We start from the raw sequence: 16880 nt of genomic DNA, 5'->3' as shown, positions 1-16880 counted from the left end.
CATCAGATAGGCAATGAGTGAGAGAAGAGGATTCCTCTGATCATTACAATATGTTGAATGAGGCTTTGCTTTTATCATTACAAAACACTAAAGCAATGAGTTAGCTAATGTACTTGATGTCTTAAAATCTAATCATAGACAGAAAAATATTATGAAACCAAAAACGTACCAAGGTAGACCTCAGTCTGAAGCCAACACGCATAACATTCTGAAAGTATTGTGCTTCAAATAGCACTCCCAATGCCTGATCAGTAAAATTTCAGTCAGAAAGAAAAGCCTAACTTCAAAAAATTTTATAATATATCTGCAAAATTGAAAACATCTGAAGATTAGAATAAGTATAACAACCAAGTATAGCTCATCTCAACTGCAAAATCAATTTGGAAACCTTGTGTATACATTTGGCCAAAGTAACTTCCCTAAAGTTATGAAACAACTGTGGCATTTCGAAATTTAGGTCCACAAGCAGGACTGGCAATTTGATATTAAAATCCTCTTCTCGTACAACTTACTTTAGAAACATTATCTGTATTTGGACAATGATCTGTTATATTTTCAAAAGCAAAACCAAGCAAGAGTACCGAGATCACTCTATAGATGAAGGAAAAGGGGAGGGGATTATCAGATGAAGCACCTGGATGTCTACTTCACCTCCACAATTTTTTGTACTAAACATCACAATTTGGCTTTTATCTAATTCACGTTCCTGTGGCATCAAAATGACATGCAGCTAGTCCCTACCATGAGGTTGTTTAGCTTGATGCTATTTTTTTGTATTTTTGACTATCAATTTTAAAGCTAACTCAAATAGAGTTTGATGGTTTTGCTGAACCGGTACCAAAGGTCGTACCGGCCGGTGACTAATTCAATATGGTGCATGTCCACATCATACCGTGTTGGGACATACCAAAACAGGGAGGGGGAGGGGAGAGGGAGAAGCAGAGGGAGGAAGAGAGAGAGAGGGAGGGAGAGGGAGGGGGAGAGAGAGGAGGGAGAAGGGAGGGGGAGACAGATAGGCTTATTTGGACATCGGTCGGCGTTGATCAGCATCAAAGAGGAGCCCAACGAGTGACCGAGCAAGCGGGATGAGCAATTGAGTGAACGGGACTGGTGACCAGGTGAGCGAGATGAGCAATGGAGCTTCGGAGCTCCGATCATGGTAGAATGAGAAAAGAGAGAGAGAAGGAGAGAGGCTTCAAAGGGCATCGAGGAGGTAGAAGGGACTCGTGAGGCTTTAAAGGGGCCAAAACGACCCGACCGCACACATAGTTCAAGTTCTTGATCAGTTTGGTTCAGTATAGCCCAAATAGCCCGATTCAGGTCTATTCGGCCTTCTTGGTTTAATACTTTAATCCCTTTTGATTTTAACCATATTGAAATTTGAGAACCTTCTTCCTTCGCTTTGGTTAGTGTTAATTTTCATTGAATCTATGGGGACATACAATCCATGGGAATGAGTACCTATAAGAGGTTTGTGAAAGTATCTTCTTGTACCATCATCTTTCTTATTATGCCTTGACAAAATGAAGAATGCATCATTACTGGCTCAAGATTTAATATGCTTTCTCCTTTTGTTGTTATTTCTAGGTGGAAAACATACTCATTTCAACTTATATCAACAATTTTACACTGCCTCGAATTCTTGCAAAGTGCGTTCTCTGTGAGTAGTGTACTTATTTTTTAGTTTATATGAACATCATTGCTCGTGTATTTAATTTGTTCTTCTTATTAACTCGTCACTTCGTGTTGAACATTAAGATATCTACAATGCAAAGAGTCCAACCAAATACTTGGTCACTTTTAGAGAACATCCATTGATCGCCTGGAATGACAAGAAATTGAACATTTTTCTTTCTCCACCACAAAGGTCGAATGTTCTATAACAGTTTATATCACAGCTCATATTACTGCACAGGTCGTATTGTGACCGTCTTCATTCTAACATGAGTGTAATTAATCATATCGTTCATTATGATTATCAGAATGCTTTCAATGCTAGAAATTCAGTTTTAAAAGCTTAAGCAAATTACATTATAAATTTCTACATAGCTCATATACATCTTTAAGTACTCATGTTACTGCATCCATTAAATATCTACAGCCAAACATCATTTTAGTCACTGAACCTTTGTGAGTCTAAGGATTCTTAGAGCCACCAATTTGCATATACTTTTATTATTCATACACTCATACATCATATGTACATTTATCACACTCTTAAGCTCAATCAGTAAGATAAAGCCCATTGTAATTGTATTTTGAAATGCTCCATAACTGCACCTGAACTTTCAATTAGAATGTGTCAATCTTAGTGTAAAAGTTACTCTTGATCCACGAATAGCTGCTTATATCAATGTAATCTCCAGCATGTTAATTCTAAATTAGAAAGGTAATTAATGCAATTTCATAGGAATTTTCTCTTAAAATATTATTTTTTGTGAATAGGTTTCCCACATACATAGTAATTTTAACAAAATCTGAACCACGGTATGCCGTACCATACTGAACCAGAAGGTACGGAGCATACTGTACCATACCAGTCAATACCGGTACATGGTACAGAGGCGTACCAACACAGTGACAGGATGGCACCGATACGGGGGCCCGATACCGAAACAGCGTACTTTGATCTGAACAGCAGTAAAGGTCAAAAAAAATAAAAATACTTAGAAATATTTTAGCGAGCAGTACTACAAGTATGGAAGCAACTGATACATCATGGAATTTGCTATACTACCTTCTAAATATATGTCTTTCCATTTATTCAGCAAAATTCAATAAGATAGGAAGTGAAGATACTGAGTGTATAAAAAATTTAAAAAACATACAGAAGAAGAGAGTAGAAATGACATAAACTTTAAACTGCAAACATTTAATCTGAAAATATGGTTCCATACCACTCCAGCAAAAATTGCGAAGGCATAAATGTAGCCATTCCAAGATGGATCTTCTTCTTGCATAGACTGCATTTTATAACAATTATTTAGAAAAAGATTCACCACACTAGATGGACAAATCTAGAAAACTTATATATATGAAAACTGCATATTTGTATAGATCTACCAGACAAACTTATTACCAATAAAACAATTATGAATACAAAATTGGTTTTCAACATGGAGGACAAAATAAAAAACTTTAATAGTATCTTCTTCCAAAAATGTCCAACCATGATCTTATGTTCGAATTTGCAAGTCTGAAGCACAAAAATCAAAAATGAAGTGCTTCATGTTTTTCAGTTTTGTACTAGCCATATTACCTAATATTCTCATCCAAGAAACTATTGCCAATGAACACTCGGCAGATATCACTTCTTTGTTGAAAAGAGCATGATCTAAAGCACCTAACTATCCTACAGCGAAGATGCTTTTGTGATACAAAGCGTGCATTCTTCGATACATGTTCTGCAGTAATCTGGTCTATGTCGTAAAGTATGTACTTTGCCCGCCATCAACGGGGACAGTATATGGAGTACAAACCCCTCTATCATGAAATAATTGTCCTTGCCATTGTGTCTACCTGCCATTTGGCATAGACAGGAATAAATTAACACAATTAGGTGCCTATTTTTTTTCTTTTTCATTTTTCATGTGATTGGGAATGTGTGGCAGCATAGCATGACAAGGTTATGTACTGCACTGTGGTAGTCCATGGTGGCATGCAATACAAGATACCATGGTGTGCTACTTATCGCTGTGTATCATACAGTATCATTATAGGCATGACATGTTTTATCGGTGTAATGCAAGGTCCGGCGTACCGGTGGCAGCCCAGAGCGGTCTCGCACCAGTTCCGTACCAGTCTCGGGAGAATGGCCGAGTTTTGGGTTCCAGCATTTTTTTTTTTTGAAGTTTTGTCTCTGTTGGATCTTATTGTGTGAAATTAAGTGAACTTTGATGTATCCGGTCTCGGAAAAATGGCCGACAACGGTCACTTTGTTTGAAAAACCATAGCGCAGCACGCTATGGTTTAAAAAAAATTTGAAAAACTGACCGGTATAGAAAATGTACCGCTCAGTTCTTCAAAAAACCAACCCGGTACTAGATTCCACGCTGATCCTGTACCGATTTAGGGTGGTACCGGTACGTACCGGCCCATACTGGCCCTGTAGACCCTAGTGTAATGCATCAAATGGCAGGCTTGTGTACTTTAGCAATGGTGCAAACTACAAAGCATAGCTCAACCTATCCCAAATATGATGGCAGATTCAACTTCTCTGTTCCACTAAAATTTGCCCAAATGCATTTTACACTATATAGTAGTTCAAATCATGCATTCGGAGATATTAAACTATGAAATAAGTGTGAAGAGGGTTGAGGCCCTTGAGGGGCCTTTGAATTTTTCTTCTAAAATGGACACATTTTTTGTAAACAAAATTAATATAATTCTTTATACATGAATATGTTTTCTCTTCAACAAATCTATGTATATATGCAGGAATTGTTGCGAGATCCAGGTTATTTGGATGGAGAAAGGAATTGTCACCCCAAACATCAAATCTCATCCATTTGGATTGCTAATTTGATATAAAATAAAATTGAGGCAGTGCTCTATAAACTATGCATGCATTCTGAGATTCTCAAACAAGAAAAAATCATCCCATCAAAATTTAATGTAAAAGTTAATAAGATATGGAAAAATTAGCAATTAATGTAATGCTTATGCATGTAAGCAGCTAAGTCTTAGGCACATTTGAAGAGACATATAATTGTCAAAATACCAAAATAAAATTAAAACATATGATAAAAATAAATTTTAGCTTAACTTTTGTGCTGATCAACATTGTATTATGTCCCATAAGTCGAACTTTTATATAAGTGAATGTTTTATCCATTATAAATGCTTATTAAACATAGAAACCAGAGAAAGATTTTGACATAGAGTGGGGGGAGAAAAGATGTGATGTCTTGCATATAAATTACATGACAATGCTAAAGAAGATCTGGTACCATTATAGCATGCCTATTTCGTATTTACTCATAAAACCAAAAATGTAAAGCTAAAAGGTACTAACAAAAAACATAAAAATAACTTCTATGCCACAATTTATGTTAAAGAAGTTGCATAGGTCTAGAATTTTTAGAGTATATACTGCAACATAGTAAACATGAGATCAACCTACCTCGCATCACTAGAGGATATTCACAAGAGTACACAATACATAGATATTGATGATTTCTAGTGATAGCAAGTTAGCAATAGCTAGGGTTGAGGACATATGTGAGAATCCATGTGGGCATGTGCTAGTCCCACATTGGTTGTGCACTTGGGAGATCTTGGATAAGAAATCCAAAACAATAGCTTTCAATTAGCATTTTTATGTGAGTTTCTAGGTCATTACAAATGGTATCTGGCCCACAGCCATGCGGAGCAAGGGACACTGCAGTACAGGTTCTCTTAGGGCTAATCATGAACCGATCGTGGTGTTTCTGATTGGATTTGGACCCTCAGCTTGGTTATAACGTTGTGCTTAAATAAGATAAGTATGTGAGAACCCGTGCGGGCATGTATTTAGACCCACATTGGTTGTGCATTGGGGAGAACTCGAGAACTTATATATGGTCAAAGGACCTAAAGAATACCTTTCAGCTAGGCTTTTTGACTGAAATCCTAGGTTGTTAGAACATACTATGTATTTTATAATATGTATTATATATTTCCTTTCATCTCCGACAAAGATACGAAGTTGCTGAACTTCCTATGTTATGCGAGGACTAAAGGGTTGGTCATTCCTTCCAACAACAATATACATGTTAAAATTAAGTTGAGTTACAAGGTTCATTTAAATAATAAAAAGAAATTATTTGAAAGTCAAGTACATGACTACTTGTTATTGTAAAGCAATCAATAGTAACACAGAAAACAAGGAAAGAACTCTCTAGGATACTTCCAATATATGATCTAATATTTTCTGCACATCTTTATAAGCTAGCATGCCTTGGTACTTGGCACAAACTAGCAGTGTGCCATATCAAGCTACCCTTGCTAGTATTGTGATATTCTTTAAATTAAAATAAAAGAAAAAACTTGTATCTTGTATCATAAAAATCTTTAACAACAAATCCTAAATAAGGGACTTAAGGTACTATTAGTATCTACACCTGACTCATGGTTTATATATTCCATACCAATTGTAAGTGGTTTCATCTAAAAGCATGAGTCTTCCTACAAAATTCTAAAAAGGGGGCTAATACAAGGAAATACTTTTTTTGTAGGTTAATAGCTGAAAATTTTCCAACAAAATATATCATTTTGTATGAAACTTTAAACCATGCCACATTGAAATTCCATTCCCACAAACCAAAAGAGAGTAGATCTTCCTTTTTCCCCTCCTCAACTAGACTCTAACTTGAGGAAGGTTTTGAATGGTTGCATCCTAGATGCATGTGCATATATTATGACTAATAATGTACATCCCTTAACCTGCTAATTTACTTTCCAAGTTTCACATAAAGCCCCTTACTTCCAAAAGTTTCTCCAGACTAGAATTCAGCACCAATTCTTTAAGAGTTAATGTGCTGTCAATCAGTCATAAGAGTTGCTTAATCCTAACTTGCAGCTTTGTTGAGTTGGATTTGCATCTCCATATTCGTTTTTATAGAAGGTGAAAGCCTGGACCACCTAGCCTTTTCCCCCACACCCAACCAGGCTCCTTGCTTAGGTTCTATATAGGCCAATAGACTCTCCATGCAAGCCAGCTACTTAGTTGTTGCCTAGGAAACTCAGTAAGACCAGCATTGGCCAAGGTAGTTCATGTAGATCTAATATGGATTACTTTTGTTGCAAGCTGGGACTTTTATGCGGATGAGTTATAACCCCCATCTTTCTTATTGGTGCCCAAATGTCTTACTTACAACTTATGTCTTAAATGTTTCAATAATTCCTAATTAATTATTTTTCCCAGCTTTATGTTGCTTGTCTATTATTTGGTAGATGTGCCTATTTATTATTTGGCAGAGATGCTTATTCAAGTAGCTTGCCTGAATTATTACGATTTTTCCATTTTGGAAAGATCAATAATATAATCTATGACTCTAAGAAAATATTTTAATTTTTTACTAGTTAATATCATGCTGAACCAAAATAGGTCCTCAAATAACTTTAAGAGTATCACCTTACTCATCCTTTTTTACCAAATCTAATTAATTATATCCAATTTTGCGCTATACAGTTACTAAAAAATACCTGTCTATCACAACTTCCTTTTAATACATTGATCAATGACCACAAGCAGCCCCTTTTTAATAGGTAAAGGTGTGGATGATAATATATTCATCAATTAAATTTCACTTACCATTGAAAATGTTCAATAAAAGCAAAATCACTTGATGGACATTTCATAATGAACAGGCATATCCAAAAGAAAAGTTTTTGACGACATTTTGTTGAAGAAACTTATTTTTCATCCTGTCCCTTGTATCATCAGCTGATTCTAGCTCTATGTTGGCTACTTTTCCTGGGCAATATACATGTTATCATTGCATATGTCACTACTTGTTGTAGATGCTACATTCACTGCTTGTTCTAGATGCTATATATAATCTGTACATGCTTAATACGATAGTAATGGTATTGAATATCTCAAGCACATGAAATCAAATTAAATCCTCAAGGATATCCAACTTCAACCTCTATTGTAGTTACTTCATGACACCCATTGCCAATATAGCCTTCATTAAGGAGTCCACAGTCTGTTATACTTCAAAGCAAGGTACTGGTACTGAACCGGTACAGTACGTTATGCCCCATACTATCCGGTTCGGTACGACACGGTGTACCAAGCTTCAAAGAACAAATTACAATCTTATAAATCATTTTTACTAACTGGTGCATAAACTTCTACTGTTGTCACATCTACTAGGTCAAACGCATTTTAGTCACTAAAATGTGCAAATACACAGGTCACAATAACTCTCCTGAACAAATTTCTAACATTATATGACTTCTCAAACAAGTAGCAGAGCATTCAATTGCATTAATAGTCCTCCTACATCTGATCTGAGTTGCAGACAATGTTTTCCTAACATTTGCCTGCCTTCTTAATAACATTATTGGCTAACTTTGTAACCGCCCTTACTAGCCATGGTTAGAAAGCCCTGATTACCTCATTGTCTTGTCCTCCATGGACTCATAAGATATAAAACAAATTACAGCAGATGATATAAGTTATACATAGTTGTTCAATTTGCCTCATTCCTTTTCTTGGCTCACAATAAGAACTACTTTGCACAATAGCTGAAATGCCATGGTACGTGACCTTACTTCTGGACCTGGGCTTTGATCATCTAGGTTCCAACTCAAAGTATAACTAATTAGCCATCCCTTACATTAAAAGTATTAGTCAGGTCATCTACAACAAAAGTATGCATCACTGGCCATAGATATTAAAAAGTATAGCTAGTAAACAGTCTTTTCCACAGTGACTAGGTCATCTAAATGAACAAAATATGTTGCAAAGTTTTAACATTGTTGTACCTCCTCTAGAAAAAACTTCACAAAAGTATAAAAGCAAGAAAACATGATCATGCAGGATACCTGCATAAAAGAAAAGGCAACATTTTCTGTGCAAATACTGCAAGACTGTAAGCAACTTCCACACAGATCTACATCCATAGAAAACTAAATTCTGATTTTCATTTCAAACCAAAAGATTGTTCAGTCCGGAAAAGATGGGATCTTTATATTTGAAAAACTTCATAGAAAAATTTAAAAGTTTTGACCATTACATGTATCAAGAAGAGGAAAGACAGAGAAAATGAGGAGCAGGAGAAGGCAGTGTCTTATATAATATGCAGTTGTCACCAGAAGAAGAATTTACCTGTAAGAGTTGGTTCAGTATTAGTGGGCCCACAAATTGAGAAGCATCATTACCAATCTGCAAGGTAAGTAGCAAGATGAAGAAACAAAATTATTCATGGAAAAATATGAAAAATATAAAAAATTTGCATATGAACATATGGTAGTAGTAAATAGATAATAACATATTCTTCACTAAATGGATAGTTAAAATTTCTAAAGGTTGATGTGAAGAGATAAAATGTTTTAACGGAAAAGAATCCAGAAATGCAACCCCTTTATAATCAAGAACAGATTTTTCCTCTAGACACTTGTACACTGGTGTGATGTTCTATCAAACAAACATGTTCATAAAAATTGTAATGTGCATGTGTTAGCAACCATTTCACTACATATCTCAAAATGATAAAGCCAACAAGACAATCTTCAAGGATGCATACCATGAGAAATCTTGGATGGGAAACAATGATGAAACAAATGAAGTATCCAGAGAAGCACATTACATATAAGTACCACTGTCATGTCCTTTCATGTATCTTACTAAAACAATACATGACCATCCAATGTAAATCAGCATAGCTAAAATACAATAAAACTAGATACAAGTAGGAGATATTTCAGAAAAATCATGAGCCCTTCTTGGGTGTTTTGTTGATTCGACCCACCATGTATGCATAAGTTTCTTAATGAGATCTCAGAATATTGGTGTCATTCCATCCTTCATAATTTGTACTTTAGCGGCCCCAGAAATACAACTACTTTCAACAATCTCGGTCTAACTTGTTAGAAAAGATATACAGCAGAAAATATCTTAAACAAGGTTTTGAACATTCATTAAACAACTAAATTTCCCTGATTCCAGAAAACAGATACTACCAAATTGTTGTACCCATGTAGATTTCCAGTATGTTCACAATCTTTATCTTCAACTTATAAAAACAAAATAATTAATTAAAAAAAATCTTCTAAGACAACAAAATTAATATTTCTCACCTTGAAAAATCCCCCCAGCCAAAATCTGTAGACAAATTAGAAATGCGACTGAATCTCTCAGGTAGTTGATTTAATCATGCGAAGTATTTTAGAAAATGAAATTGAATGGAACACTTTGTCTCCAGGACCTATGGAAGAAAATTGCAATTATCAGCTCATACCTTCCTCCGAGGCTACGATGCAGTGCTCTCAAAAGCCATGGTTTGGGTCTCTTGGATTCCTCAGCCCAGCATTTCTGGAACCTGAAACAAAATGGCATTACAAAGATTATGCAATTGACAGATTGGTGATCCAAGAGGAACTAATTAAGGAGATGACACAAAAGAATACCTGTCATTCAATGTCTCTGTCCGATCCCATGTATCTAATTGCCAGACATCCTTCTCAGTAATAGGCCTTCTATAGCCTTGTTGCATGAGGGGAGTCATCCATGAAAAAAATATTTCTGATAAAAAATGTCACAGCAAAGACCCAAGATGATGCACCAGTTAGAGCAAAGCAAGTTTATCTTACTGTTTTTCATAATGGTCAATGATATATAGTATTTAACCATATTGTCACAGTACTCACTTGAAAATATATTGGCATGCCTCTCAGGACAAATCTGCTCTCCCCCAGGAAGTGCTTCATAATCTGTGTTATCAACAAACACCTCATTTCTAATTGGACTATATCCTGGGTAAGGGTCCAAGCTGGGAACATACACCAGCAGCAGAATTCCAAACAAAATCTGCATTAAGAAAATAATATCATTCACAAAGTTTTGCATGTTTTGAAATGGATGCAGAAGTTTGACCAAGATGCTGTACCAATCAAAGGGCATGACATTGTGAACAAAGACAAGTAGAGTACAGGTATGAAATTCATGAAATGCTATGAGTGAACAGACTCCTAAGGCACACATAGGTCATGATCACTAATTTAAGTATCAGTGAGAAATACACAAGATGAAAAACAAACCTGGCATGCTATCTCGCTAATATAGAAATAAAATATTGACCTGCACAGACAAACATAGATATCAATAAAATTTCCCTTCCACTTAAATGCATAAAAACTGCTATTGAATAAGAGAAGGCATGCATATTGCAACTTAAATGCATAAAAACTATTATTGCATAAATGAAAGTGTGTGTTTTGCCATTAGGTGTGAACTACACTGGTCCAAATTTAACAAAAGATGGCATCTAAATATTGGACTGTGACATAAGAAATCTGTATGGTTTACAGGTCTATTTCAGCTTCATGAACAGATGATGTTACAAATCATGATAATATTAATGCTTCATGAATTTATCATGGACACAGGATAAACTTCTCAAATCTACATGGATTCATCTTCACCTGGTGTTAAAATACTATTGCATGCTGTTGCATAAAAGCACATGCATGCACCCATATACATTAACTACTAAGAGCTTCCTAACTTTTCATTTTCAACAATTCAAACAAATTCTTGATTTTGGATGATGATATCAACTTGTCGCATGATAATTGTTAAGATAATAGCTGCTATGAAGCAGATATGGTAAAGCAGTTGCATGTAACTAAATATAACCAAGTATCTTACCTATCATAGTACTCTCTCACTGAGAGAACAAGATTGAACATAGAAATTTCCCCGATCAGAACATAGATGACTGCAAACCGGACATACCACCGGAACTTGTGGATGTAGATTTTAGTTTCTACTCCAATCATAATAAACATGCAACACCAAGATGCAGCCTCGACGAGCAGCAAAACTATCTGTAAAGGAGAATGGCGATAGCAGATAAAAACATCAAAGTATGTAGCTAAATATACACGTCAAACTGCAAAACAAAACCAATACAATAAAAACTCTTTTCACAGATGTAAGAAATTTGAAAGGAAGGGAAGGAAAAAAAATGCCACGCATGATACATTTTTCAGGTCTATCTCTCACATAGGTTGGAAAAGATGGGGGCAAAGCGAGTGTGCTTACAGGCATGTCAACTTAGAGTCTAACTTAATGTTTGATCATTGCATGCTAATTCAACAGCTACAGCATGTTTAAAATTTAGAAATCTTTTTCAAATCTCATCTATGGTTCAGTTTAAAGGCCTCTTATGGCATATTGCAAACTTCAGCCAATGTGACTTTCAAGCTCGTGATAATCTATATGAATCAGTTGCAAAAGCAGGGCAAACTCACAAAAGCTTGCCGTTAGGTACATTTTCACAAATTTATGATAAAAATGTAGAATACTTGATAATTCGATGAACCACACTACGGGTTCAGATATGAACATTTCCCAACCGAATAAAAAGCAACTCGATCAATCCAAGAGATAACACTATGAGTAAATTAGATTTAACTCGCTCACCTCAAAAGGGGCAAGATTGGTCTGTCCATCCAAATTCGCTATCGACATGCCCATGACCAGCCTAAACAAAGGCTCTGCAGTGCAGTACGCGGCCAGCAGCCCCAACATGTAATTGTAAGTCCGGGACCTCAGACAGAATCTCTGAACAGTGAGATCTTTCCTAGTTCTCCATATCCGATAGACACATGCGGCCAAGAGAACCAAATGGGAGATGCCAACCACCAGGGTCTCAATGCCGCAGGGCGTGTATGCTCCAAAAGCATTCTCCACCACCTTCGTCCAGACCCCGTCCTCCACCGGCCGGCAGTACCAGACCAGCGGTTTGAATCCCATAGCTGAAGATTCCAACCTCCAAATCACTTCACCACTGGCTCCGTCTCTGCCTCGCACTCTCTTCTTCGCGCTCAGACAGCTTTTTAGCGAGCAATCTCTCCCTACAACTCAAAGAATTAGGAAAGATAGGTAAGACAAACACCCAAAAAGCTCCAATTATATAACTGTACTAAACTCAGCGTACGGTAAATATATACTAAGTTTCTCCTTTTCCTTTGAAAAAATCGACCTTTTCGAAACCTTTTACTTCAAAAAAAAAAAAAAAAAAAACCTATCCGATAGAAACCGTACCGAAACCACACAAACTCGATGTCTTTTATATAAAGCCATCGTTAACCCACAGGGAGAGAGAGAAAAAACAAAAAAAAACAAAACAAAAGAAACGATAAACAAATATCATCTCCAAACACCAAATAAAAACATGAATTTCAATCGGATTTCTGTTTCATCTACCTTTGGATCAGAGAACGAGTTGGATTTCACTTCCGGTTCCTCTTCCGATCAGAACACGGAGCAACTCCAACAAGAACCGGATCCAGACAGAAAACCTAACCATGCCGATCCAAACGAGAGAGAGCGTGAGAAGAGCTACCTCCGTTGTAGAGGAGAGAGAGCGTCCGTGGTCAACAGGCAGCCCACCGAAGAACCAGCTCTTTTCTCCCCGCTTTTTGCCCCTCTTTTATTCCCGCTTTTGCACTGGCCCTCGCGATCCGTCCCCTCGTAATCGTGGGATTGGGATCGGGGGCAGCCAAAAAGAAATCCAAAAGAATCGATCCAGATTCCAGCCGTCAGCGCTTACGAGATGAATGAGAGAGATTTATGCATAAATCTAGAGCTGCGAATGGGTCGCATCGCAATTACCAAAAAATCAAAAAACTAAAACCCAATGCCCAATGCCAATCCGATTTACCCGATCTAATCAGGTTTTGATTTAAAAATTAAATCTGATCTAAATTTTAGGTCAGACCCAATCTAATCTGTATATCATATAGGTTTAATTTGGATCAAAAAATGAACATGATCTAATTGAGATCCAATCTAGCCTGATCAAAAGTCCTAATTATATAAATTTTTGCTTCGCTCTAAATATCATTTCCAATTCATTGAATAAATTTTTAGCTAAGCTTACCTTTTTTTTCCATCTCAACAACTACGGCCTTGTATGGGGGAGCTTTTGGAGGGCCAGAAAGCACTTTCTGGCCCTCCAAAAGTACTTTTAGGTGAAAAACTGTGTTTGGTAAATTTTTCAAAAAGCTGTTTCAGCTTTTGCGGGAAGCTGAAAATAGCTTTTGGGAGGAAGCTCCAATTTGGAGCTTTTGGGAGGAAGCTGTTTCAGCTTTTTCGGAAAGCTGTATTTTTGACAAAAATGCCCATATTAAAATAACATAATTACATAGTTTGTCCTTTTATAAACCTAAAAATCTGCTGGAAGCCTGGAGCCAAGAACCCTAGCCGTCAGACTCCCTTCCGTAAGAAAAAGTATTTTTCTTTTCAATTTTTTTATGCATCTCTTGAACCATATTTTAGAAGAAAAAAATTTTAATCCTCTTCCATACCTTCCAAAACCAATCTATTGTTTTTTTTTTATCATCAACCTCGCGGTCCACGCTGAGGTCCTCCTCGAGCGTGGACCACGAAGAAGAGCCCCTGGACCGCGGAAAATTATTTTATGAAAAATTATGAGAAATTATTATGGAAAATTATTTTATACTAATAATTATAATATTTTATACCTTTATTTTTGTATTATACTATAAATATAACATCATATTATATTATATCATAATACATTAATATATTATGTTAAATAATTTAATATGATGTTATATTATGGAAAATTAATTTATACTACTAATTATAATATTTTATACCTTTATTTTTGTATTATACTATAAATATAATATCATATTATATTATATCATAATATATTAATATGTTATGTTAAATAATTTAATATTATGTTATATTATGAAAAATTAATTTATACTAATAATTATAATATTTTATACCTTTATTATTGTATTATACTATAAATATTATATTATATTACATTACATTATAATACATTAATATGTTATTTTAAATAATTTAATATTATGTTATATTATGAAAAATTAATTTATTATAATAATTATAATATTTTATACCTTTATTATTATATTATACTATAAATATTGTATTATATTACATTACATTATAATATATTAATATGTTATTTTAAATAATTTAATATTATGTTATATTATGAGAAATTAATTTATACTAATAATTATAATATTTTATACTTTTATTATTGTATTATACTATAAATATAATATATATATATTATATTATATCATAATACATTAATATGTTATGTTAAATAATTTAATATTATGTTATATTACCAAATATTAATTTACTCTAATAATTATATTACTATTATGCTATATTAACATAATATTATTTTATATTATAATAATATTATACTATATCGTATATTTATGTATTAATTTATGTTATGTTTTATTATGTTCTGTTGTATAATACTATGCAATGTCCTTTATAGTAATTTTGTCATACAAAAGTACTTTTTCAGTTTGTTTACCAAACACAAAACAAAGTATCACAGCACTTTACGAATGTAGTTACCAAACAGCAAACAGCTTTTTATAACAGCTCTACTTCAGACAGCTCTACTTCCAACAACTCTACTTCCAACAGCTCTACTGCCAACAGCTCTCCCAAACAGGGCCTACATCTTCTCCCATCTATTTTCACTTAATTATATTTAAAAATTTATATTTTATCGTACTTTGAAAATTTAAAAATAATCAATTACTTAAATAAAATTAAAGATTTTTGAATAAAGATTCAAATTTAAGTTGGTTATTTTTAATTTTATATAAACTTTAATAATTTATATTTAATTATTAATTATTATATTTTAACTATAAAAAAATAGCTACACACTGGACTCAAACAATAAACTCAACCTAACCCAAAACTGAATATTTGAAGTTGAATCTGGTCATACTTGATCTTAATTCGATCTAAATGATCTGTAGACCTAAACTATTTTCTATCGACCCTAGTAGCTAATAGATTAAGTTCAGATTAAGTCCAGATTTTAAATATGAAATCAAGTCTAGCTGGGATGAAGCATGACTTAACCCGGCCGGACTAGACCCTTTTGCGGACCTATTTATAACGAAAAGGGATGTTGTCTTCATTTTGTAGATCCCACAAGTTCTACAGCAAAGCTAATCACCATAGGATGGTATAATCTACATAGTAGATATGTTATTTTTGGGTATGATGGACGGAGGTTGTTGTCTATGCATAGATATTTTATGGGGTCATTTTCAAAGAGGGCGAGAAAATTTTGTCCTGTCTAACACCTTTTAGGAACTGTCCACCGTTAGGTCCGTTAATTATTCCGTGGTCAGCACAAGGGTATCGGACACGGCACTGGAAACTTTGTCCATGGGTCATGCAATGGGGCCCACCAGAAGTGGGTCCCTCTCATCAGCGAGGGATGTGGAAAGCGTCGGTCCAACAAGCGGCTGTTTTCGTCTTCTGGGCTTTTATTGCACCTGGTGGGCCCCACTCAACAGCGAGGGGTGTGCACAGCGTCGGTCTAACAAGCGGCTGTTTTCGTCTTCTGGGCTTTTATTGCGGTGCTCGTGGGTTGACCCGGACAAGGTTGACCTGAAGGCACTCACGCGCACGTTTTCGCGATTAACAGCCCCATCAGCGAAGCCCATGCCGCATTCCGCTAGAATGCGGGACACTGTGGATCCGGTGCTAACCCAAAAAAAAAAAAAAACGTGATAGATAAATACATACGTACATACATACATACATATATATATATATATATGTGTGTGTATATGTTTGTAGGTATAAAGATTAGATTGGTCCAGTAATTCAGCAATAAATCTGAACCAACAAAAACTTACACACAAAAAATAGCCCATACATTATAGAATATTGTGCATCTTTAAATGACTACCATTAAAAGATAAACGACTATCAAACAACACATACCATATATGATACGGCACACGCTCTATCTTATTTAATGATAGTCCATATCTTGATGGCAACCATCCACGACTTCACAGCCTTCGCTATAAATGATCGATGCTCATTTTTGTTTTACTTCAAAAACATTTTTTTCTCGAGAAAAGAGAACAAACAAACTATAATATTTTATTTTTGGATGATAGAATCTATGGTCATTGTGGCCTCTTTATACTATGTTCTTGCCTAAAGATATCAAGCTTTTAATAAGCTAATTTTGAGGTACAGAACCTTTTAATAAGCTTTGGAGATTGATTCAGAAGCAAAATTAGAAGGCCAAAATGCCACATCAATCATGCAATCCATGTCATCAATGAACGAACATAATAAAAGTGTAAAGACGGCC

The 16880-nt window shown here is 35.0% G+C and overlaps 1 protein-coding gene across 4 annotated transcripts in view; it reads right to left on the bottom strand.

The window, feature by feature from the left end:
* LOC103695628 (ABC transporter C family member 2-like) overlaps positions 1-13355 on the bottom strand; it is a 52710-nt gene extending 39355 nt beyond the window's left edge. The window contains exons 1-11 of one of the 4 annotated variants that reach the window (XM_008776998.4): positions 13062-13355; positions 12137-12570; positions 11360-11538; positions 10750-10789; positions 10360-10519; positions 10120-10234; positions 9951-10031; positions 9790-9814; positions 8819-8875; positions 2898-2963; positions 170-244 (exon numbers count right to left, since the gene is read on the bottom strand). In XM_008776998.4, coding sequence (XP_008775220.2) covers positions 170-244; positions 2898-2963; positions 8819-8875; positions 9790-9814; positions 9951-10031; positions 10120-10234; positions 10360-10519; positions 10750-10789; positions 11360-11538; positions 12137-12469 — 1131 coding nt within the window. In that variant the 5' untranslated portion in view covers positions 12470-12570; positions 13062-13355. Of the gene's footprint in view, positions 1-169; positions 245-2897; positions 2964-8818; positions 8876-9789; positions 9815-9950; positions 10032-10119; positions 10235-10359; positions 10520-10749; positions 10790-11359; positions 11539-12136; positions 12577-12922 lie in introns of all 4 variants that reach the window. The other 3 variants (XM_008776999.4, XM_008776997.4, XM_008777000.4) reach the window with 3 other exon arrangements.
* Between the last annotated feature and the right edge of the window lie 3525 nt (positions 13356-16880).

This window comes from Phoenix dactylifera, unplaced genomic scaffold, assembly GCF_009389715.1.
Source record: "Phoenix dactylifera cultivar Barhee BC4 unplaced genomic scaffold, palm_55x_up_171113_PBpolish2nd_filt_p 000164F, whole genome shotgun sequence".
Lineage (NCBI taxonomy): Eukaryota > Viridiplantae > Streptophyta > Magnoliopsida > Arecales > Arecaceae > Phoenix > Phoenix dactylifera.
Note: the sequence above shows the minus strand (reverse complement) of the source record. Positions and strands in the feature narration are given on the sequence as shown.